This window comes from Eucalyptus grandis, chromosome 9 (genome assembly GCF_016545825.1).
Source record: "Eucalyptus grandis isolate ANBG69807.140 chromosome 9, ASM1654582v1, whole genome shotgun sequence".
NCBI lineage: Eukaryota > Viridiplantae > Streptophyta > Magnoliopsida > Myrtales > Myrtaceae > Eucalyptus > Eucalyptus grandis.
The window spans coordinates 32,890,851-32,915,659 of record NC_052620.1 but is presented as its reverse complement, the minus strand read 5'-3'; the positions used below and the strand labels follow the sequence as shown (position 1 = coordinate 32,915,659).

General features: G+C 42.0%; 4 protein-coding genes across 4 annotated transcripts; 2 read left to right on the top strand and 2 right to left on the bottom strand.

Annotated features, from left to right (window-relative positions):
- The first annotated feature begins 2,129 nt into the window (after nucleotides 1–2,129).
- Nucleotides 2,130–9,972, top strand: LOC104419373 (phosphate transporter PHO1 homolog 9). Its single transcript, XM_018863127.2, is given in 16 exon segments — nucleotides 2,130–2,948; nucleotides 3,424–3,766; nucleotides 3,854–3,902; nucleotides 3,985–4,056; nucleotides 4,149–4,278; nucleotides 4,468–4,588; nucleotides 4,729–4,987; nucleotides 5,113–5,217; nucleotides 5,309–5,353; nucleotides 5,786–5,935; nucleotides 6,014–6,292; nucleotides 6,446–6,585; nucleotides 6,834–6,922; nucleotides 8,528–8,619; nucleotides 9,440–9,457; nucleotides 9,811–9,972. Coding segments are annotated over 16 exon segments (2,643 nt in total). The 5' UTR covers nucleotides 2,130–2,359.
- A 2,393-nt stretch (nucleotides 9,973–12,365) lies between these two features.
- On the bottom strand, nucleotides 12,366–13,619 carry LOC104419374 (transmembrane emp24 domain-containing protein p24delta7). Its single transcript, XM_010031011.2, has 4 exons — nucleotides 13,476–13,619; nucleotides 13,079–13,288; nucleotides 12,851–12,927; nucleotides 12,366–12,510 (listed from the first exon to the last, which is right to left on the bottom strand). The coding sequence occupies exons 1-4, from the start codon at nucleotides 13,614–13,616 to the stop codon at nucleotides 12,366–12,368; spliced, it is 573 nt and encodes a 190-aa protein (XP_010029313.2). The 5' UTR covers nucleotides 13,617–13,619.
- A 2,433-nt stretch (nucleotides 13,620–16,052) lies between these two features.
- On the top strand, nucleotides 16,053–20,852 carry LOC104419375 (phosphate transporter PHO1 homolog 9). The gene is given in 14 exon segments (XM_039302048.1): nucleotides 16,053–16,802; nucleotides 17,254–17,595; nucleotides 17,684–17,732; nucleotides 17,815–17,886; nucleotides 17,977–18,106; nucleotides 18,297–18,417; nucleotides 18,555–18,694; nucleotides 18,697–18,812; nucleotides 18,938–19,042; nucleotides 19,134–19,178; nucleotides 19,622–19,771; nucleotides 19,850–20,128; nucleotides 20,292–20,431; nucleotides 20,688–20,852. Coding segments are annotated over 14 exon segments (2,358 nt in total). The 5' UTR covers nucleotides 16,053–16,212; the 3' UTR covers nucleotides 20,767–20,852.
- A 575-nt stretch (nucleotides 20,853–21,427) lies between these two features.
- On the bottom strand, nucleotides 21,428–24,262 carry LOC104419376 (SPX domain-containing protein 4). The gene is made up of 3 exons (XM_010031013.3): nucleotides 23,744–24,262; nucleotides 22,489–22,648; nucleotides 21,428–22,311 (listed from the first exon to the last, which is right to left on the bottom strand). Exons 1-3 carry the CDS (start codon nucleotides 24,032–24,034, stop codon nucleotides 21,827–21,829), a joined length of 936 nt encoding a protein of 311 aa, XP_010029315.2. The 5' UTR covers nucleotides 24,035–24,262; the 3' UTR covers nucleotides 21,428–21,826.
- Between the last annotated feature and the right edge of the window lie 547 nt (nucleotides 24,263–24,809).

The window sequence follows — 24,809 nt, the reverse complement described above, 5'->3', positions numbered from 1 at the left end:
TAACTACAAAAGGGAAATTTCTCATTAATAAACTAATCCTCATGCTCCCACCTTTTCTATGTGGGACAAAGTAAAAGGCACTCATTTTGTTTTAACAAACAAAATTCCAACAGCTTTCACAGAATTCTACCAAAAGATTCAACTTCTAAAGAGCTACTGGTAAGGCCAATCTTCGCCAAATTTAGGATAATTGAGGATCATCTGTGTTTCTTTTCTCAGTACAATGACAAACCAGTTAACCTGACAGCTTCTTGAACGAACTAGCATTCTCCAAAATTATGAAGAAGTATGGCAAGATGGTTCAAGTTCCGGAGTGGGGCCATGCATCGAATGAGAACCCGGGGACTCTCCGATGTTAAGATGTTTCTCCTCCACGCGGGGTTGCCAGAAACAGATAATTCGTTAGCATAAGGTCCGCAGAGGTGGCTGGAGCTAGAGAATCGTTTGTGTACATATGTATGACCGGTCACTTATCATCAACGTGATAGAACAATCTGCAGAAAATTGAATGGGTCAAAAGACAATGTCCATGTCCGCCGCGCATGAGGCAGATTTTACTCGGTCTTCAGTTTCTTTTTTAGCGTTCATTTGCTGCTGAGCGTCAATGGTTGGCCCCAGACGAAGAAAAGTACTCGTGAGCGCGACAACGGATCCATTGTTCTGCAGCAACTGGCTGCCCTTGTCACTCAGATAATGCATGCAAAATATCTCTGGGGCTTGTCCATGCATGGGACCGAAAAGCGACATTTGCCCATTCGCAGGCCATGCTATTTAATGATATTAAGACTTTGTTTTACGAAAAATAAAAAATATTTCTTGATGTTTGTTTCACGGAAAATAAACTAGTCAAGGAAAACATTTTCCATCATTGGAAAAACACCTTCAAAAGTGGAGAAAGTATGTTTCAATTCTGAAAAATAAAAATATTTTCCATAACTTCTACCACCTCACATTATTTCACCAAACACATTTTCCTTTTATTTTTATGTTTTCTTTTTCTTTTTCTCCTTTTTCTTTTTAAAATTGAGCTTTTAATTTTTGTTCTTTTTCTTTTTCTTCTTCATTGGCTGGTCACTGGCCATGGTGGTGGCCGACGATCCGCCATAGGCCAACTCCAGCCTCACCCAAGGCTAGATTTGGCGAAGGCGAGGCTCAAGCTCGTTGGATCGGGCAAGCCGCGAGCTCCTTAGATTGATCGAGCCTTGAGTTCACCAGCACTCAAGGAAGCTCGGGCTCACTTGGATCGAGTTAGTGAACTCATGGCTCGCCCAATCTAGGTGAGCCTTGAGCTCGCTAGATCTGGCAACTACATCTTGGCTGGCCGCCAAGCAGTCGGCCATTGTGAAGGGACGTAGTGGCGGAGGAAGGAGGAGCAAGAAGGAGGAAGGAAAAGAAAAAGGAAAAAAAATTAAAAATAATAAAAATTCAATTTTTAAAATAAAAATAATAAAAATTTATGTTTTTAAAAAATAAATAAAAATTAAAATCAATTTTTGTGGTCAATTAAAAATATTAAAATTTATTTTTTCGTAATTTTCCCAAAATAAAAATAAATTAGACAATGCAAAAAATGTTTTCCACTTAAATTTCAAGTTTCAATTTGAACACAAAAGAATAAAGTTAGAAAATGACTTTCTAGAAAATATTTTTCGGAAACGTGATATTTTTTACGAAATGAACCGACCCTAGATCAGTGATATAGGGAGGTAAGAACTAATATTGAAAGCGGGTCGCCTTCTTTTTCTTGAGAACCAAGTATGTTCTCAAATGGTTATTGTTATCAAAGGAAAACAAGCAAGCGAAAGATCTGAATTCGAATCTGCATTGCGCGATTGCAGTTCGAGGCTAAGCCACTCGAACTGCGAAAACGAAAGTAAAGGAAAATGAGATACAAAGCACGATGTAAGCGGCGAACATCACTTTTACTCAGACTTTTTATTGTATCTCAACTTGTTATCAGCCGTGACTGTAACGTAGGGACACCCAGACCAACTTTTCGCTTGTAACCACTCTCTCTCTCTCTCTCTCCCCATCCCTCTCTGACTATACATCATCAATAAGTGTGGTGGAACCGTTAAAATGAAATTATAGTTGAAGGCATGAGAAGAAACATCCGAAGAAATGGGAACTTTTCCAATCTCATATTATTCTTCCGAGAGAATTGTTCTTGCTCTCACGCGTTGATATTGGTTCACGCTCTCCTTTCTTGAGTCTTGCCTAGCCTCTCCATATATAGTAAGGGCCAAGAACGCTTTCCCTTCATCAATACTTTGCAGTTCCACAACTTCTTTACAGCTTCATTCATGTTCGACTGAAGCAATACACCGGGAAGCAACATCTGTAGTATTATAAGCATAAGATGAAGTTTGGGAAAGAGTTTGTGTCCCAAATGGTGCAAGAATGGCAAAACGCCTACATGGATTACAACTTTCTCAAGTCGATCCTGAAGGACGCCCTACGCCATCGACAACTGAATTCACAACCATCCCCAGGAGCGTCAATGACCTCTTCGCAGGGCCCTTTAAAGAGAAGGGGATCGCTCTACCGAGCATTCAGCGGGCTATCGAATCGGTATGCCCGGAATTCTCCCCGGAAAAGTAGTGAAGAAGAAGAAGTGATACTAGTCAGTGCTGTTCAAGAGGAGGGATCGGATTACGGGAGGTACCAGACCATGTTTCTGAGGTTGTCCGACGAGGGAGGCGAGTATGAGCTCTTGTTCTTCAGGAGGCTGGATGACGAGTTCAACAAAATCTTGGGCTTTTATAAGAAGAAGGTAGAGGAAGTGGTGGCCGAGGCAGATGAACTGAGCAAGCAGATGAATGCATTGATCACTCTTCGCATCAGGGTTGAGAAACCGGTCATGGGATTATTGGGGACCAACACTAGCATCACTGCCGTTGGTATCTCGCCATCCCCAGCCTCCGTTTCTGTCGACATTACAACATCAGGTAAGGTTGTGTGCATGTTGAATTTCAGCTGCTTTTCTTGTCCTGGTATGAAAGTTCTTTATGTCTGTTCACCTACCAAGCAGAAAATAAAATGTCTTCATCAGGGATCTAGCACAAATGCCAGTCTGGATTTCTGTATTTGTTTAAGTTTGCCTCCAGCAAAGCGGTGCTCCAAATTCGTTTTCTTCAGATGAAAATTTTTGGAAAGCTGCCGTGCAAGTATCATTAAATTGAATCTGTTTGAATCTTGGCCAGTAGCGAAAATTTGGGAAAAAAAAAAAAAAATATATATATATATATATATATATATGGCATCTAGATGACCACATTCCACATTTAGCCTCCGCGATGATGTGATTTTAGTGTAAGATGCTTCGACCTTGCAAATTGGAGGACTTAACATGGATTCCCCTGACGGCCTTGTGAGGAAAACCTCAATCTAACAATTTCATGAATCGTTCTGTTTTTTGTCTAGGAGGGACACGAATGGATGTTATCCAAGAACTTGAAATGACTAGTGAGGAAAACGATAAACCAGAAGATAGAGTTGATGGCACCGCGAAAGCTGCAGATACGGATCATGAGGCCAATGGAAGAAATGCTGATAGCTCTAACTACAGACCAGCTCCGATTAGTATAAAGGATCATGTGGAGTTCACTGTCCAACCTCAAAGTCCAGTATTAGCTGCTCATGAAATCCTGAAGAGTTTAAACTCAGATGTGTCGGTCACCAAGACAGAGCTGAGGAAAGCAGAGGAATTGATGACGAGAGCTTTTATGGAATTCTACCAAAAGCTTCAACTTCTAAAGAGCTACTGGTAAGGCCAATCTTCACCAATTTTAGCTTAATCGAGGATCACTGTATTACTTTTCTCATTATAATGACAAGCTAGTTAACCTAACAGCTTCTTGAACCAACTGGCATTCTCCAAATTAATGAAGAAGTACGACAAGGTACATTAACTCTATCATTCTAGCTATCTTCTTCAAGGTCTTTTGATGTTCAACTATGCTATGCTGATATCAAATGACACAGATCACTCATCGCAATGCTTCAGCGTCTTACTTAAAGATGGTGGATGATTCGTACCTCGGCAGCTCTGATGAGGTTTTAACTAGCGACTGAGATACTAAACTTTTTCTCAATATTGACATCCTTCTCAATAATAGATACACTTTAGATCGTCTTTTGAACCCCAGGTTTCAAGGCTTATGGGAAGAGTTGAAGCTGCATTTATTAAGCATTTTGCTAATGGAAACCGCCGTAAAGGGATGAGAACCCTAAGACCAACAGCTAAGAGAGAAAAGCATAGAATTACATTCTTTTCAGGTAAACATTCTCCAAGAAGAAACCTCGTCAGTTCCAAATAATGAACCATCCTATACTGTCTTTCTCTGTACGTGTAAGACAAGGCTAATAAGCTCTTTCAATTTGAGAGACTGGACTGCCTCTTTCTACGTAAGTTCTTATCAGTTATGTACATGGGGGTACATTTTTCTGTTTATCTGGTGCTTGTAGGTTTCTTTACAGGATGCGCATTGGCTCTTGTAGTGGGCATTATAGTGGCTCTACATGCAAGAGATCTCCTAAAAAGTCCCGGGCGCAACCAGTACATGAATACTATGTTTCCCCTTTATAGGCAAGTTCAAATGTCTCTTTTGAATTCATTACCATTTGAGCTACGGAAATAGAGAAAGGTTTTTTCTATTGGGAAACCGTATGGTGGCATATTGAGTTAAATGGATCGAGGAATCATTCCGGAATACCTTCTATCTACAGCTTATTCGGATTCATTATCTTGCATATGGTGATGTACGCTGCAAACATATACTTCTGGAGGCGTTATCGGATCAATTATTCCTTTATATTTGGATTCAAAAAAGGGACAGAACTGGGTTATCGGGAAGTCCTCCTTCTTAGTTCCGGGCTCTCAGTTTTAATGATGGCCGGCATTGTGTCTAATCTTGACATGGATATGGACCCAAAAACAAAAAGCTATAAGGCATTGACGGAATTGGTTCCACTCGGGTTGGTCGTGGTAAGATTGAATGAAATTGCTCCAATCATCCATTGTCTATACTTATGCATTTGAAAGTGGATAAGTTTGTCGGTAGGAGAAGGCTTAGTTTGGTAATTAACGAGACTAAGGACTCCACTTGACAGGTTGTGATTTGCATTACATTCTGCCCTTTCAACGTCATTTACCGTTCAAGCCGCTTCTTCCTGATTCAGTGTGCGTTTCATTGTATATGTGCTCCGTTTTACAAGGTGAGCACACTGACATAAGACAAACCCGCCACATCCATATAACCTTTATGAAGTACGAGGTGATACTCATTTCACTATATTGATGTTGCAGGAAACACTAACTGATTTCTTCTTGGCAGATCAACTTACAAGCCAGGTTTGCCCTTGCAGCACTCATTTTTCTTGCAACAAAGTTCTACATTATTAGCTGTGTATTTCAAAGTGGTTTCAGCTTGCGTTAGTGTAAAGCCTATGACCAGATTTTGTGAATCGCCTAATATCAAACAATAAGTGCATGTTTTGTCTTTGACATGTTATTCGCTGGTCTGATCTTCTTGACATATTAATCAACATCTATAGCTGGATTCTGAAAATTGCTCATTACCTACTTCAGCAAAATCCTTTCTAATGATTTAGGGGTCATGTTTCTCTTCTGGACAACATCTAGTGACCGTGTTCTGTTAGATACTGGGTGAAGGTCTTCTGAACTAAAAAAACTGAATTAGCTCATCACACCGTCATTCTTGAAATGGTCTTGAACCGAGGTTTTCCTTGGAAGTAACTTGGACCTGTTGCAACTACTTTTCAGGTTCAGGCCTTCAGAAGTCTGGAGTTTTATATCTGTTACTATGGTTGGGGAGACTTTAGAAGAAGAACAGATAAGTGTAATGAAAGCAAAGTCTTTGAAGTGTTTTACTACATCGTCGCAGTTATTCCATATTGGATGCGTTTTCTTCAGGTAAACTCACATGGATGGTATAGTATTTGTTCCATCATGTTAGTTCTCAACAATCTCATGACATTCCTTTGTTTTTAGTGCCTCCGGCGCCTGTACAGCGAGAGAGACAAAATGCAGGGGTTCAACGGCTTGAAGTACTTTTCAACCATCATTGCAGTTGTTGCGAGAACGGGTCATGAATTGAGAAGGGGGTTCACGTGGAAGATCATCGCCGCAACTAGCTCGGGGGTTGCGATGGTCATCAACACATATTGGGATCTCGTCATCGACTGGGGCCTCCTGAGGCGAAATACCAAGAACTCCTGGCTGAGAGATAAACTCGCGATTCCAAACAGAAGCATTTACTTCGTAGCCATGGTAAGCAAATGCACATTTTGTGCTGCGCAACTTTGGTGATGTTTATGCAGAAAAGTTGAAGGCGGAATGCCGAAAGCTCTTTGCCCTTCTTAATTTTTGCTACGGACAGCATGCTTTATGGACCAACTCTGCTCAACTTATGTGCATCTGCAGGTACTGAATGTTATACTGAGACTTGCGTGGATGCAGAACATCTTAGGCTTCAGAGAGGCGCCTTTCCTACATAGAACAGCCTTGACTGCGATTGTCGCTATCTTAGAAATCATCCGCCGTGGAATTTGGAATTTTTTCAGGTATGCCCTGTTCTTTTTCCCTCCTCTTACCATTGTACTTTGAAGCAGAAGAGTACATTCACGCCTGCTCATTGACACTGCCGGTCGATGAGCAGTGAATATCGCACCAATATTCATCCTAGAGTGAATACTGTTCGTGCCATTTTTGAGGACTTCCATTTCGGTCCCCTCCACCTCGAGACTTCAGGAATTTTGCTTTCGTACATAAGTAACAAGACAGTGATTCCCTTTTCCTTTGAATCCCCCAGGTTGGAAAATGAGCACTTGAACAATGTCGGCAAGTACCGGGCCTTCAAATCGGTACCCCTTCCTTTCAACCATGACTAAGACGACAAGGGTGCTTGAAACCGCATCGAGATCAAAGAATGAAATGCGGATATCCATTACTCCTGGCGAATGAAAACCATTATTACGTGTCGCTGTTCTTTCACTAATTTTTGCTATTTACAAAGCATTTCAGCAACTAGATGATTTATGTACATCAACAAAAGTGAGAAATACATCATAGAGTACTTGATTGCTTCGACCCAACACCAGGTTGCTTCTTGTGACATCCCAGATTTCAATCCTGATTTATATTGAATAAATCGGACATTTCATCGACATGCCTATAGAACTGTTCTTAGAGCTAATCACTCTTGAAATAACTATATTAAGATAACTAGACTATCTGAGGAAGCCATTAAGGAATTTTAATGCGATAGACTAAGAATTCGATCAGAAATCGGCTTCTTGACCGTGCTCATCTTTAAAGGCCATTACGGCATAGTATAAAATCAATTTGAAATCAGAGATAGATCAGTTCTACTGAAATGTGTGGCTAATCGTGGGTGAGACTACTAAATTTGAAAATTCTCGTCGGCCAGCACTAGACTAATTTATCTATCGTTTTGGTACCCTGTGTCCGTATTTGAATCCTCAAGATTTTTACAACAACCAAGAGTCGCCAATGTGTCGAGTGGGTTTATTGTGGCTCGAAGAAAATCGACTACTAGTCATTTGCACTAAAAATTTCTGAAAACTACCCAATAGCTTAGGTCACGCTAAAAACGCGCTGAGTGAAATTAACCACGAATTTGAATATGATTTTAGAAATTGAAGGTTCTATCATGTCATAATAAATTCTAGAAACATCAACTCAATCTCAGAAGATGTTTTTGCAACTCGAGATTTTTTGGGAAAAAGTCGTCCTATGGTCGTTTTTGTTCTAAAAATGCCGGGGGATCGTTTTTTTTTTTTTTTTATCACGAAATGGGAAGCAAGATAGTTCGATTGGTGAGGAAAAATACTAATTTGGGTATTCACTCGATAACGGAATTTATTGAGCCAAAGGGGGTTGAATTGAGCAAGAAACTAAGCCCAATTGAATGAGAAATCTTGGAAATTCGTATGCCCCCTATAGTTTTGGACCAATATAAGGGTTGTAGGATGGGCATGGGTGGCTGAATTGCAGCCATAGAAGCCATACTTGGCTAGGGATGGGTCAAGGGAACATTTGATTGGAAAATTTGGCTATGGTGGTCCCTCTCTTGCCCCTCTCTCCCTCCAAGGCTGCTGTCCACCCCCAGTGCAACCTTCATTGTGCCTTGCAAAATTCCAGCAGTAGCAAGGAAGCCAGCCAATTGCCCTAGAGCTGCTCGCACGCCGTCAAAGTCGCCGTTGGCCACCATTGCACGCTCTACCGTTTGCGCTGCTACCTTGCCATGCCACCGCCTCCCTCTCGCCCTCACGTTGTCCCAGCCTTTTGTTTGTGCATCCAAGAGGCTATCCAGCCACCGTGAGTGGCCGTGGAAGCCCGCCGGAGCCGCCGTCCAACCCGCCAAGCACCCTAGCTGCCTCCACCAATCTTGCTTCACCATAACCAGCTTGTTTACTCTATTTTGCAGGTCAAAAAAGAGGCTGATTTTGTGGGTTTTCCAATAGCTTCATGGCCCGTTTTCAGGTGGTTCCAAGCCTCAAAACCTAGGCTTGCTTTGGAGAAAGTTGGCTCCTGTCGCGTTCTCGTCGTTTTGCACCGAACCATTGGCCGAACAAGTGAGTTGAACTCATTAAACCCCGTTTAGTCAATTAATTACATTTAGAGATTGATTAGATTTAATTAAGTGCGATTAGGTGGATAGATTAGAGTAGAGCAATTAATTTAATGTCTTGCCGATGCATGTTAGGTGGTTAGATAGTGCCATTAGCGAGTAGACTCATGCTTTTATTTATTGAACAAAATTCAGAATTTTTTTGGGTCCATTTCGGCATCCAATTAGGCATTACAGGCCTAAATTGGATTTATTTGCATTTATTTATTATTTTCCGTAATTATTTATTTATTTATTTATTTATTTTCTAGAAATTAGGCTGGGATAGTCGACGACCGGAATTTCTTGCTGATTGCTATGGTGTTCTCTATTTGTTTAATTGAGTACCGGATTGTGGTGATTGAGCGAAATTTGAGATTATAGGGATTTATCCCAAATATTAGATAATGTGGATTAAAAAAAAAAAATTGCCGCGTGGGGCTGTGATGCCACTAAATCTAAGAAAAGTGCCGAGTGGGGCTATAATGCTACTAAATCTAGAAAATTGTTTAGTGGGGGTGTAATTACCACTAAACCTAAAAAATTGCCAGGTGGAGTCGTGATGACTACCAAATATAGAAAAGTTGTCAGTGGGGCCATGACTACCACTTAATCTAGGTTGTGCCTGTTAGGCCGTGGCTAAGATTTGAGAATGATTAATCGAGGTGATCGTGTAATTGTCTCGATGACATATAATCAATTAAGTCGATTGATCGATGAGTTGATATGATTGAATTCAGTGGATGATGTACTTGTCAATATTTATGAATTGAACTGACTTACAGGAAAGAACTGAGGTCAGGGTAAGTCTTCTGACGCCTATTTGTGCTTAGGTAGTTTTTAGGGCGTAATATAAAACTTGCTGAGACGTAATATTACCTTGTTGTGGGACAACATTTCAGGTCTAGATGGCAGCACCTCCCCCTCCTCCCATGCATTTTGGTATACCGAAGGAAGTCATAAAGTAGGTTATTATATTCCGATACACTCTCACCCTAAAAGATTGGATTATGTAATGATAAAATCCATTGTTTGGGTTGACGTGGATGAACCCGAAAAGGTGTCTCTTAGGTACCGGTCATAATATCGTCACTATCATGATGAGTGAAGGGAGGGTCTCGTGCCGGAATCTGACGTACCTCATAATGTTTTGGAGGTTGCGCTTGGGAAAGGCACAGTAGATCCTGAGGGTGGATCAGTAGTGGATGCCAAGGATTGCAATCTTGAAGGCAATTCTAATTCTCCGGTGTACTCAGTCGAGGTCGCCAACTGGAGCGAGGAAGAAGAGGAGATTGATGAGAACGAGGAGGTGGAGTAGGAAGAATTTAGTGATAATGAATATCTGTGGTTGTTAGACCCCATCCCTTGTTTGAGAAACCTGCCGTGATGCATATATTTTTATATACCTAGACCAACTTGTATAATATATGACATAGTCTTCTATGTATGTATGTATGTACGTATATAAGCATGGTTGTGTGGTTTGAAATTTTATGGCCCTATTTTTCTATCATATTATTTTACTGTATGGGGATTATTTATATGCTTCCGAATGCATATTAAATAAAAGGATCGGCGATGCGTCCTGGGACGTTGCTATTAATCGACCAAGGTAAGGGATGGGCACGTGTTTGGAGGATCAAGGCATCGATGCTAAATGGCAGCTTAATGAGCATTGGATAATGTTCGCGTTAAAAAGAAAACTCATGCTGTTTTCCTGGCAACATCTACTAATCCAACAAGACTCGGAGTTTGATTCAAACAGATTACGCACACGTATTACAATTGCTCAATCAAATTCAAAGAAATCTGAAAGTAGCATTATTGAACCAATTTCACAATGGCTAGACACAATGAAAGAGGAGTGGACGGCTGGCCAAGTTACAGAGGCTGCACTAGCTGCTTCAATCAGGGGAAATAATTGGTCCGTGGGAAAATAAAGATGGCATGCTATTTTACAAGGACCGAATTTATATCGGACAAGACTCGGACTCAATTCCCATCATCACTAAAGAGACACATGACACCGGGCATGAGGGATTCCACAAAACCCTCCAACATCTCAAGTCGAATTTATTTTGCAAAGGCATGAGAGCAACATTGCGGGAATGCATCCGAAATTGTGAAGTTTGCCAATGAAATAAAGCGGAGCATTGCAAGCCCGCGGGATTGCTCCACCCATTGCCGATTCCGAAGCAAATTAGAGAGGACATTTCAATGGACTTCATAGAGGGATTACTGGCTTCCAACGGTAAGACTGTTATATTCGTTGTCGTTGACCGTTTATCAAAGATAGCCCACTTCACCGCACTTAGCCACTCCTACATAGTCTGAACGGTGGTAAGGGCATTTTTTGAAAATATCTTTCGGCTCCATGGGATGCATAAATCCATTGTTTGTGACTGGGACCCCACTTTCACAAGCGCTCAATTTGTGAGACTGAGACTGCCTCTTTCTACCTAGGTTCTTATCAGTTATGTTTATCAAGGTACAACTTTCTGTTTTTCTGGTGCTTGTAGGTTGCTTTACTGGATGCTCATTGGCTTTTGTAGTGGGCATTATAGTGGCTGTACATGCAAGAAATCTCCTAAAAAGTGAGGGCGCCAAAAATACATGGAAACTATATTTCCCCTTTATAGGTGAGTTAAAATATTTCTTTCAGGTTCATTACCATTTGAACGATGGAAAACTCGGAAACGTCTTCTTTATTGAGAAACAATATGGTGGCTTTAAATGGATGGATGAATCATTCTGGAATACCTTCTTTCTGCAGCTTGTTCGGATTCATTATTTTGCATATGGTAATGTATGCCACGAACATATACTACTGGAGGCGCTACCATATCAATCACTCCTTTATAGAAAACTCTTTCTTTTTCCTTGCAACATTCACTAACCCAAAGAAACTTGAAGCTCCATTGATACAGATTATACGCATGTATTAGAATTGCTCGATCAGGTTCAAAGCAATTTGAAAGTAGCACGATTGAAAGGAAAAAAATCGATCATTTAGGTCTCTCGCCTTGCACAATTAAAGTAACGAACTAGGATAGACTGAAACTGAGAAGAGAGAAAAGAAAAATGGGAAATAGTTAAAAACCAACAATGTACTTCTTCTCAATGGCACATAAGGAACGTGCAGAGTCAAGCTGGTGACAGAAAGCACATCCAATGACGTCAGCAGATCTGGGCAGCGGCCATTGGCTGCTAACTGGACAGCAGTCGTTCCTTCTTCATGCGAAGTGTTTTCATTGATCCTCTCGATTCCTCTTGGAAGTCCAATGCAGGCACGACATGATCTCCGGAAGAATTGCATGACAAACGAAACAAATCGAAATTCACGAAAAGGACACTCACAAGTTTGAAAGCTTAACAACAGATGACTTTGCTTCTCATATAGAAAATAAAGAACGTGTTCGTAAGTAGTAACACTAACGCCACCACTCAATTTGGCTAGTGTTATGTTTTAATAACTGAGGAACAAGCAATCACCTAAAACCAAGGCAATCAATAACCGCCGGGAGATGCTAAGCAGAGATGCTCGATCAGAACATTGTTAAAGATCCATAATCATGGTCTGACTGGATGCGATTGAAGATTAGTTACTCCGTTCAAATCTTGCATAAAGTAGGTGCAAAAGGGAATTGCAAGAACTGTAATAGCATGCGACAGTGCCTCAAATGAGGGGTTTTTTAGTATAAAAATGGAGGCCTAAAGGAGCTTCTTCCTCTCAAAGAATGACTTGAGATGCCAGAATTGCAGACCCACCACAGACAAGCAAATCAGGAGCGAGAGGAAACTGAAGGTGCCCATCTTGGAGTTGGTCGACCGGTTAAGCTTTTGCATCTCTTCCTCTCTGTAAAACACAACCAAAGCGCATGTCGAAGGGTTTTACTTTCATGTACCAATTTCCAATGTGTGGCGATAAAGAAGTAGTCTCATGTTGAAGTGTGAAGTAAGTACTCAATGCCATGCCATAAAATGAAGAGCATCAGCTTGTACATGGCAGAAGTTTTTCAGCGACTTCATCCATTTAGAAGTTCAATGCAGTTTGCTGTGTTTTCATTGAGATGTACCCTGACCATGAGCTTGACTTCTGCGATGATGCAACCAATAGGATATGTTGGTCTAATTCAGACAACAAGCAGTCACCAATTCGAGCATGCTCTATTGTGTGACGGCTTCACTTATCATACCTCTCTCGAAGATAAAACATCTCATCATGAATGGATGCAACCTTGTCCAGCAGCTTCTTCAACTCGACTTCCATTGCCTAATCCAAAATGGAGAGAGAGAGATTAACCCACAAATATAGCAAATCCCGGGATATTATGAACATATGATTGGGCACACAATCTTACTCAGTCAATAAAGCAGTAAATAACATTGAACTGAAGTTTGAAGAATTGAGTATTTATCTTTACTTCGATGGTACCCTTCTTAGCAACGCTAGACCAGTCCTTGGCAGCGATGCCAGTCCACCAGTCGAAATCTATCACCATTGTCCTCGGGGGCCTGAGCTCGGGCATATAGAAACATGCCGAGAAGTCGCCTCCTTCACCTGCTGTGAACGCAAAGTTACCCGAGTCAACATGGTCCGAATGATGATAGTTGTGTCCCTGAGGTGAGTTCACCTATAAACACAAAAAACCCTCGCTCAACATTCATCTCATCAGTCCTCAGAAAAAAGCCTCATTGACAAACGGATAACAGCCAGGAGCTGTGCACTTCCATATTGTCCCCAGTCATTTCCAGGGAGCTGTAATTTCTCGAAGTAAGAAGAAAATGGGAAAAATCAAGTGAAGGGTATGATTCATGCACCTTGACGGTGAGCTTGTAATCGTCCGGCATTGGATAGCCCTCGTTAGGATTGACGAGGGAGTACTTGCCAACAGTCACGGCACTGATCTTGATGTCCTCTGTTATGCATTTGGAGTGGCCCGATTCGATGTCGAACCGCATGCAATTCACCACCTTCCACATGCAAACCACCAGCATCACCATCCTCGAGACCGCATCAAACCTCGACATCTCGTAATTTCCTTCCTTCTTTCCCGTACTTCTGGTTCGGTGACTGGTGATTTACGTGAAGAATTTTTTGGAGGCGTGCGAGCTACACTCCCTCATGTGAGATCTACTGGTTTTTTTTTTTTTTTTGCCCCTTTTCTGAAGGTGGCGAGAGAGTTTAGCGGGGTTGTTACTTGTTATCGTTGGTTGCTTAGCGAAATTCGAGAAGCAACGTACAACAAATGACTCACGATCTGACGTGCGTTCCTCAGGTGTGCCCTTGCACCGCACACTTATATTTTCCCACGCTCCTACACTTAATCACGACGAGACGCTGTCACGTGGAACGACCATTTTCGTACATGTTAAAGGCATTCTGACACTTGATAACGACGATGTATGGTAAGTTTTAAGTCTATGATGTCCCAGGTGTGTTATAAAAGTGTATGTTTTGAGTCTAGTCATTATGAAATTTGCGTGACACCTTAATTCAAGATTCATTGTTCAAATGATTGGTGCACTCTAGGCCCATCAGATGCATAAGTTGATTCAAAATCCGAACCAAAATCGTTATTATGATGCATTTTTATACAATACAATTATAGTGCTTAAGTTAATTTGAACTCAACCATATCCGACCCTACTTGGGCTGCAAATCTCACAAATTTTTCACCTTAAATGTTGTCTGAAGAATGCGTGACTTCAGGGACTAGCTCACCGAATCGACGAGGGAGCTTGGGTGCTCAGGTTGGGTTCTGGGCTAGGACTTCGTATGGCACAACAACTTAGAGACATGGGTGAGTGTCGCACAGAGGAATAAAGACACCAGCCTGGATGGGTCCAGTGGTCAGATAACGGATGGGGCGTGGAGGTGGCAGTGAGGCAAAAGGTGGTGGATCTTGCCTGGACGACAAAATGTCCTCCATGTAAGCCTTTAAAAAAATGTGCACGAACTCTTTCTTATCTTATGTGTTGATTTTCCTACTACTTGTATTCCATCTACTTAGTATCAAAAGGTCGACAAAAAAAAAAAAAGGTTGAATTGGGCTTGAATGGGTGAAAATTGTCCGATCTAAATTGAACAATTTAACACATTTTAGCCCATTTTATGTAATACAATTATCATGGCTCTTACCTATCCTGACTTGATCCGGACCCAACGTACACCTGATCCTGACCCATTTCATCACCTCTAAGTGCACTCTAGCGTGGTGCGGCGACCGATTGCTACCACTGGGTGCCGGCGTCTATGGTGGCTTACGACCTCCTTTGTCGCTAGGTATTCATATGTTCAATAAGATGGTTTAGATTCCAGGGTGGGTTCATGCATCGAATGAGAACCTGAGACTCTTCCGATGTTTCCCCTCCACGCGGGGTTGCCAAAAACAGGAAATCCGCGCGAGGTGGCTGGAGCTAGAGAATCGTTTGTATATTTATATCATCAACGTGATAGAACAATCCGCAGGAAATTGAATGGTTCAAAAAACAATGATCATGTCGCTGCGCATGATGTAGATTTTACTCAAGTCTTCAGTTTCTTTTTGAGCGTTCGTACGCTGCTGAACATCAATGGTTGGCCCCAGACGAAGAAAGGTATTCGTGAGCGCGGCAGCGGGTCTATTATTCTGCAGCAACTGGCTGCTCTTGTCGACGCGACACTCCATTTGATTATCACTCGATTAACGCAAGCGATCATCTCGGGAGTTTGTCCATGCATGGGACCGGAAAGTGACATTTGCCCATACGCAGGCCATGCTATTTAAATGACATTAGATTAGTGGTATCGTAAGGTAAGAACTAATATTGAAAGCGGGTCGCATTCTTTTTCTCGAGAACCAAGTATGTTCTCAAATGGTTGTTGTTATTGAAGTTAAACGGCAAGCGAAAGATCCTTACCAAAAAGAAAAAAAAACAGCAAGCGAAAGATCTCAGAGTTCTAATCTGCAGAGGGCAATTGCATTTCGAGGCTAAGCCACTCGAACTGTGAAAATGAAAGTAAAAGGAAGATAAGATAAAAAGCACGATGTAAGTGACTAACATCATTTTACGTAGGATTGACAGTGTTCATTAGGTATAATATCCTAGCAAATCTCAAACTTTAGCACTTGATCTTAGTGTGATTACGAGAGATTACATGCATTTATAAAAGAGATTGCAAGCCGTTAGAATCAATCAAATTGAATTTAAAATCCCTGGACTTTAGCACTTGTGTGATTTGGTTTGATCTTAATTCTTTGATTTGTGCCATTACCCTCAACAACCGGAATCTTTAAAATGAGATTATAATTGAAGGCATGAGAAGAAACGTCCGAAGCAAGGGGACCTTTCCAATCCCATATTACTCTTCCGAGAGACTTGTTCTTGTTGTCACGCGTTGATATTGATTGATTCTCTCCATTCTTGAGTCTTGCCTAGCGTCTCCATATACAGGCCAAGAACACTTTCCCTTCATCAATACTTTGCAGTTCAACGACTTCTTTACAGCTTCATTCATGTTCGGCTGAAGAAGCAGCAAACCAGGAAGCAACATCTGTATTATCATAAGCATAAGATGAAGTTTGGGAAAGAGTTCGTGTCCCAAATGGTGCAAGAATGGCAAGACGCCTACATGGATTACAACTTTCTCAAGTCGATCTTGAAGGACGCCCAGCGCCATCGACAGCTGAATTCACTGCCATCCCCGGAAGCATCAACAACCTCTTCGCAGGGCCCTTTAGAGAGAAGGGGGTCACTCTACCGAGGATTCAGTGGGCTATCGAATCAGTACGACCAGAATTCTCCCCAGAAAAGTAGTGAAGAAGAAGAAGGGATACTACTCAGTGCTGTTCAAGAGGAGGGATCGGATCACAGGAGGTACCAGACCACGTTTCTGAGGTTGTCTGACGAGGGAGGCGAGTATGAGCTCTTGTTCTTCAGGAGGCTGGATGACGAGTTCAACAAAGTCTTGGGCTTTTATAAGAAGAAGGTAGAGGAAGTGGTGGCCGAGGCAGATGAACTGAGCAAGCAGATGAATGCATTGATCACTCTTCGCATCAGGGTCGAGAAACCAGTCATGGGATTATCGGGAACCAACACTAGCATCGCTGCTGTTGGTATCTCTTCATCCCCAGCCACCGTTTCTGTCGGCAGTACAAGATCAGGTAAGGTTGTGTGCATGTTAATTTTCAGCTGCTTTTCTTGTCCTGGTATGAAACTTCATTATATGTCTGTTCACCTACCAAGTATAAAATAAAATGTCTTCATCAGGGCATCTAGCACGAATGCCGGTCTGGATTTCTGTATTTGTCTAAGTTTGCCTCCAGCAAACTGGCGTTCCAAATTCGTTTTCTTCAGATGAAAATTTTTGGAAAGCTGCAGTGCAAGTATCATTGAATTGAATCTGTTTTAATCTTTGCCGGCGGCGAAAATTCGAAGAAAAAATAATATGGCATCTAGATGACCATATTTCACATTTAGCCTCCGCAATGATGCGATCTTAGTGTAAGACGCTTCAACCTTGCAAATTGGAGGACTTAGCATGGATTCCCCTTACGGCCTTGTGAGGAAAATCTCAATCTAACAATTTCATGATTCGTTCTGTTTTCTGTCTAAAATGGACACGAATGGATGTTATCCAAGAAGTTGAGATGACTAGTGAGGAAAACGATAAACTGGAAGATAGAGATGATGGCACCGCAAAAGCTGCAGATACGGATCATGAGGCCAATGGAAGAAAAGCTGATAGCTCCAGCTACAGACCAGCTCCAATTAGTATCAAGGATCATGTGAAGATCACTGTCCAACCTCAAAGTGCAGTATTAGCTGCTAAGGAAATCCTGACGAGTTCAAACTGGGATGTATCATTCACCAAGGCAGAGCTGAGGAAAGCTGAGGAATTGATGACTGGAGCTTTCACAGAATTCTACCAAAAGCTTCTACTTCTAAAGAGCTACTGGTAAGGCCAATCTTTGCCAATTTTAGCATAATCGAGGATCATCTGTATTCCTTTTCTCAGTATAATGACAAGCTAGTTAACCTAACAGCTTCTTGAACCAACTGGCATTCTCCAAAATAATGAAGAAGTACGACAAGGTGCGTTAACTCTATCACTCTAGCTATCTTCTTCAAGGTTTTTTGATGCTCAACTATGCTATGCTGATATCAAATGATGCAGATCACTCATCGCAATGCTTCAAAGTCTTACTTAAAGATGGTGGATGATTCGTACCTCGGCAGCTCTGATGAGGTTGGAACTGGCGACTGTGATACAACTTTTTCTCAATATCAACATCCTTCTCAATAATGGATACACTTTGGATCATCTTTCGAACCCCAGGTTTCAAGGCTTATAGAAAGAGTTGAAGCTGCATTTATTAAGCATTTTGCTAATGGAAACCACCATAAAGGGATGAGAACCCTAAGACCAACAGCTAAGAGAGAAAAGCATAGAATTACATTCTTTTCAGGTAAACATTCTACGAGAAGAAACCTCATTAGTTCCAAATAATGAACCATCATATACTGACTTTCTCTGTACGTGCGAGACAAGGCTAATACGCTCTTTCAATTTGTGAGACTGCGACTGCCTCTTTCTACCCAAGTTCTTATCAGTTATGTACATGGGGGTACATTTTTCTGTTTATCTGGTGCTTGTAGGTTTCTTTACTGGATTCTCATTGGCACTTATGGTGGGCATTATAGTGGCTCTACATGCAAGAGATCTCCTCAAAAGTCCCGGGCGCAACCAGTACATGAATACTATGTTTCCCCTTTATAGGCAAGTTCAAATGTCTCTGAGTTCATTACCATTTGAACTACGGAAATTTAGAAAGGTTTTTTCTATTGGGAAAACGTATGGTGGCATATTGAGTTAAATGGATCGATGCATCATTCTGGAATACCTTCTTTTTGCAGCTTGTTCGGATTCATTATCTTGCATATGGTCATGTATGCTGCGAACATATACTTCTGGAGGCGCTATCGGATCAATTATCCCTTTATATTTGGATTCAAAAAAGGGACAGAACTGGGTTATCGGGAAGTCGTCCTCCTTAGTTCGGGCTCTCAGTTTTAATGATGGCCGGCATTCTATCTAATCTTGATATGGATATGGACCCAACAATAAATAGCTATAAGGCATTGACGGAATTAGTTCCACTCGGGTTGGTCATGGTAAGATTGAATGAAATTGCTCCAATCATCCAATGTCTATACTTATGCATTTGAAAGTGGATAAGTTTGTTAGTAGGAGAAGGCTTGATTTGGTAATTAACGAGACTAAGGACTCCACTCGACAGGTTGTGATTTGCATTACATTCTGCCCTTTCAACATCATTTACCGTTCGAGCCGCTTCTTCCTGATTCAGTGTGCCTTGCATTGTATATGTGCGCCATTTTACAAGGTGAGCACATTGACTTAAGAGAAATCCGGCGCACATACATAACCTTCATGAAGTATGAGGTGATCCTCATTTCACTATATTGATGTTGCAGGTAACACTACCTGATTTCTTCTTGGCAGATCAACTTACCAGCCAGGTTTGGTCTTGCAGCACTCTTTCTTCTTGTGACGAAGTTCTACATTACTAGCTGTGTATTTCAAAGTGGTTTCAGCTTGCATTAATGTAGAGGCTGTGACCAGATTTTGTGAATCAGCTAATATCAAAGAATAACTGCATGTTTTTTTTTTTTTTTTTTTGGACCTGTTATCCGTTAATCTGATCTTCTTGACATATTATTCAACATCTATAGCTGGATTCTGAAAATTGCTCATTGCCTACTTCAGCAAAATCCTTTCTAATGATTTAGGGGTCATGTTTCTCTCCTAGACAACATCTAGTGACCGTGTTCTGTTAGATACTGGGTGAAGGTCTTCTGAACTAACAGGGCTGAATTAGCTCATTACACCGTCATTCTTGTGGTGATCTTTGAACCAAGGTTTTCCTTGGATGTAACTTGGACCTGTTGCAACTACTTTTCAGGTTCAGGCCTTAAGAAATCTGGAGTTTTATATCTGTTACTATGGTTGGGGAGACTTCAGAAGAAGAACGGATAAGTGTAACGAAAGCAAAGTCTTTGAAGTGTTTTACTTCATCGTCGCAGTTATTCCATATTGGATGCGTTTTTTTCAGGTAAACTCGCATGGATGGTATAGTATTTGTTCCGTCATGTTAGTTCTTAACAATCTCATGGCATTCCTTTGTTTTTAGTGCCTCCGGCGCCTGTACGAGGAGAAAGACAAAACGCAGGGGGTCAACGGCTTGAAGTACTTTTCAACCATTGTTGGGGTTGTTGCGAGAACGAGTCATGAATTGAGAGGGGGGGTCATGTGGAAGATCATTGCCGCAGCCACCTCGGGGGCTGCAATGGTCATCAACACATATTGGGATCTCGTAATTGATTGGGGCCTCTTGAGGCAAAATTCTAAGAACTCCTGGCTGAGAGATAAACTCGCGATTCCAAACAGAAGTGTTTACTTCCTAGCCATGGTAAGCAAATGCGCATTTTGTGCCGTGCAACTTTGGTGATGTTCATGCAGAAAAGTTGAAGGCGGTTGAAGGCAGAATGCTGGAAGCTCTTTGCGCTTCTTATTTTCTGCTATGGACAGCATGCTTGATGGACCAACTCTGCTCAACTTATGTGCAACTGCAGGTACTAAATGTCATACTGAGACTCGCATGGATGCAGAACATCTTAGGCATCACAGAGGCGCCTTTCCTACACAAAAGGGCCTTGACTGCGGTCGTAGCCATCTTAGAAATCATCCGCCGTGGAATTTGGAATTTTTTCAGGTATGCCATGTTCTTTTCCCCTACTCTTACCTAGGTACTTTGAAGCAGAAGAATACATTCACGCCTGCTCATTGACCTGCTCATTGACAGTGTCAATGAGCAGTGAATATCACACCAGTATCCATCCTAGAGTGATACTGTCCACGCCATCTTTGCATACTTCCGTTCCGGTCCCCTGCACCTCAAGACTTCAGGAATTTTGCTTTCGTACATAAAGTAACGAGACAGTGATTCCCTTTTCCTTTGAGTCCCCCAGGTTGGAAAATGAGCACTTGAACAATGTTGGCAAGTACCGGGCCTTCAAGTCGGTGCCCCTTCCTTTCCACCATGACTAAGACGATGAGGTTGCTTGAAACCACGTTGAGATCGAAGAATGAAACACGGATATCCATTACTCCTGGCAAATTAAAAACCATTCCATTGTTGCAGTTCTTTCACAAATTTTTGCCATGTACAAAGCATTTCAGCAACCAGATGACTTAGTACATCAACAAAAGTGAGAAAATATACTTGATTGCTTCAACCCAACTCTGGGTTGCTTTTCACCTCAATGCTAAACAGCAGTTTAATGAGCATTGGGAGTTTGATTCAAACAGTTACACACAGCTCGATCAAATTCAAAGAAATCTGAAAGTAGCATTATTGAATGGAAAAATCAATCATTTAGGTCTCTCGCCTTGCACAATTAACGCGATGAACCAGCATAGACTGACCGAGAGGAGAGAAAATAAAAATGGAAAAGAGGTGAAAACCAACAATGCGCTTCTTCTCTATGGCAAATGAATGACCTGCAGAGTCAAGCTGGTGACAGAATTTATCCAATGACACCAGCATGTCCCGGCAGCAGCCATTGGCTGCAAACTGTACAGCAGCTAATTTGAGTTCTTTCATATCAAACAAGCAAGCTTTCGCTTTCCCATTTCACAATCCCAGGAAGAGAACACGGATATATGCAAAAGACACAAAAAAAAAAAGGGAACAGAGAACGCCACTAAGAAATGAAAACAGTGGTGCGAGAAGTCAAAAGAGAGATGGATACTGCAGTTCTCACTTCTCAGAGACTAAGCTTCCTGATTCACCTGATGAGCAAAACAATAATACAAACTTACCAGTCAACTAATCGAACACTCACCACTTCCTGTGCTTCATATTTTCAAGAACAAAAGCAACATTTAATGCAAAGCAAATTGCACATGGCTTGTACCAAGAGCAAACCCTCCAGAAAGTGTGCTTAAAAAGCTCAATTACATCAAGTGCAGAAGCTGTGCCTATGGACTGTACAGTGCCTTGCTGTTCACTCACATTGATTGCAGTCAGCTTCTTCACGCTGCTCACATTAGCGTGATTATTCAATTCCATTAGTTCTCCAAAATCAAATAAAGTAACTTCACCAGATTAGAGGGACCCATCTGCGTCCTCCCCATCAGTGTCCTCCCCCTTCTGCACTGTGCAAGGGGAATTTGAGGCCGAGTCTTCGGAGGTCACAGCGCCATTACTTTCATCATCATGTCTAAAGAAGGACGAAAAGGAAAGTGGATTGTAGGTAGAGCTCGCTCTCTTGAGGCCTTGAATCGTTCTCATCGCAGCAAGGGTGCTCCGATAAATGTCCGTGGCTTCCTCCCCAAGTGTCGAGGATGGCTCTGTCAGGACATCAGCAGTGTCATTTGTCTGTTGGTTTGAGGGGCTGCCAGTGGCTGGGCTTGATTCAATAACTTCCGCTTCCAGAGGGAATAGGAGTTCAAGATTCTCTTCACATTCTCGTACTAGCCCCGTGAGTGATTCGGTTGTAAAAAAGGGTTGATGGAGAGCAAGCTGAGTGTATGGCAGACGCAATACGCCGCCTGTTCTTTTGTCATATTTCTTCAAGATCTTAACAAGGCCTAAAGAAACAAAGGCAATGATTTTTCGACTTGAAACTTCAATAGACAATAAAAACACACTAATCAACACACTGCATCCATAAAAGATTTTACAAGCTAGAAGAAGCTCTGTTTTGTCAGCAGGTGACAATTTAAAAGAGATCTACAAATGAAACCCAAGATAAGAAGCAAAAGTACCTGCAAAATTAAGGGAGCTGTAATTTTTCAAAAGCACCATCTCTCCGTGGATTGTAACAAAGTCCTTACGGATTTCCATCATTTGTTCACTAAATTCTGATGTAGAAGTCCCAGCTCTGCTGCTCTTTTCTTTAACACGCTCTATCCTTTCCTTCAGTTCCTGCAGCAAGGCGACCACAAGAAGTGATGAAAAGCAGAAGTGATGAAAAGGCAGGCATGATGATTACAATAGGTCCAACAACCAGAATTTCACCCTACTGTAGTATGTCCACTTTGAGATCAAAGATAACCAGGGCAATGAAGGCCATCACTGTCTTGCTCTTTCTATGATAATGTGGACTACTTGAGATCAAGAATGTAGATTCTCCAAATTAAGTACTAAAAAAAAACTGCCTTGATCAGCCCTTTCTACAATTAAGGACAATACCCTTAAAGAAGGAGCTTTTCAATTATGTCCATCAGCCACTGCTCTTCTAATTCGACATGAAGCAAAGACATCCACAATTCAACAAACAATATCTTATCTGACTAAGGAAATTCCCATTTGGAATCTAAAACATAATAATCATTGTGAATATATTTTAATGAATGTAAATACCTTCGAATGTATAACTAAAGAAAATGAGATTGCAAAACTTGGTTGTCAAGTCAAAGTGCAGTAAAGGATTTCAACAGAATTTTACGAAATGAAGCTTATCAACACATCCACACCTTAATTCTTCATCGCTAGAATTCAATATGGAGACAAAATCAGCCACTTCTCCCATTCTTACGAAGAATCATTCACTGAATTAGTGACTAAAAGTGACTACAGAGCCCAACCCAATCACTCTTTAGGCATAAAGCTCGGCTCTAATATGACATCGAACCTTGCGACTCGCTCAAAACAATTTCTTGACTTCCCAATCCCCTTCTTCAATGCAACTTCAAGCATCACATGAACTATTTCATGCGCAATTCCACCACCATCTTGAAGTCAATTTAAGAAGCTCTAGAATCGACTGTACAACAAACTATTCCGAAGTGATCGGCACAAGGTTCCGCTCCAATTTGTCCATTCATCGCAACACGAGTTCTCCAGGCCAAAACCATTCGACCCAAAAACAAACAAATAAACAAAAGAACTCCAGCCACAAATTAGCACGAGAACTACAAAACCCACAATTCAAAAGCAGAAATTCCACAGCAAAATCACAAGCCTCGCACACGATATTAATAATTATTTAAAAAAAAAGTCAAGAGCCTGATACTGCACCTGGAAGCGGATGACGAACTCCTCCTCTTTGTCGACGTAGAAATCATTGAACTTGTCGAGCTCCTCGTTCAAGATCCTGACGAACCATTCCTGCGAGTCCACCAAGGGCCCGGCGCCCGGTTGGAGCGCCCCATTCGGGTCGCGGCCGGGGCGCGGGGGGAGCGAGTCGGCGGCGGCGGAGGAGGGGAACCTCTTGAGGAGCTTCTTGAGGGGCTTGTAGGAGAGGAACTTGTCCCTCCACTCGGGCAGGGTTTCCTCCAGATGGGTCGTGAACTCCTTCCCAAATTTCATAGGAAAGAGAAGGGGGGCAAAAGGCGAGTCGGGTCGTTCTTGGGATTGGAAAAGGATGGAAAATGAGACAGCCTCCCCTGGCCTTTTGGTTGGGTGCTGGAGAGGATGAGAGGAGAGGAGTTTAGAATAATGCTTGCGGAGGGAGGGAGAGAGAGAGAGAGGGAATGGAATCTACCGAATCTGGTGATGGGAATGTAGATGGGGATGCAAAGGTGGATTATGTTCGAAGTGGAAAGAAGATATGGGGGGTGCTTTCGCTTTTGGCTCCTCCTTTTGCCGTCGCTCCTTTTTCTTTTTCTTTTTTTATTATATATATATTAGAATATATTTTTTGTTGGCGGAGTAAACGCTACAATTGTGAGGTAGAAATTCGCAAAGTGACGGAGTGAGGGCGTGAGGAATTTGCAGTGCGTTGGTATCTTTCGATATCGACGATTGACTAACGAAATGGTGGGGGATCGATGACGCGCCCTTTGGTGTTCTGGATAAAGTAGTGGAGCGCTTTCGGTAGAGAAATACTAGGGGCGGCATCCCGCGGAATCTGGCGTCAGGGGGAACGCTTGATCCGACTCTTCCCTTGCGTCTAGAGTTCCGCGCGTCGGGACCAGACGTTCCCTCGCTTCGTTCTAACTCCGATCTGGGCCAAGCTAAAGACGCAGTAGGACTCGGTTCAGTCCGATCCGGGCGGAAACCGAAGCCCGGGGGTGTTATCCGAGATGGGTTTTTCCTAGAAGCGAGGATCGGCTTCTACGAGAATGGCTGCGTTTCCGAGCTC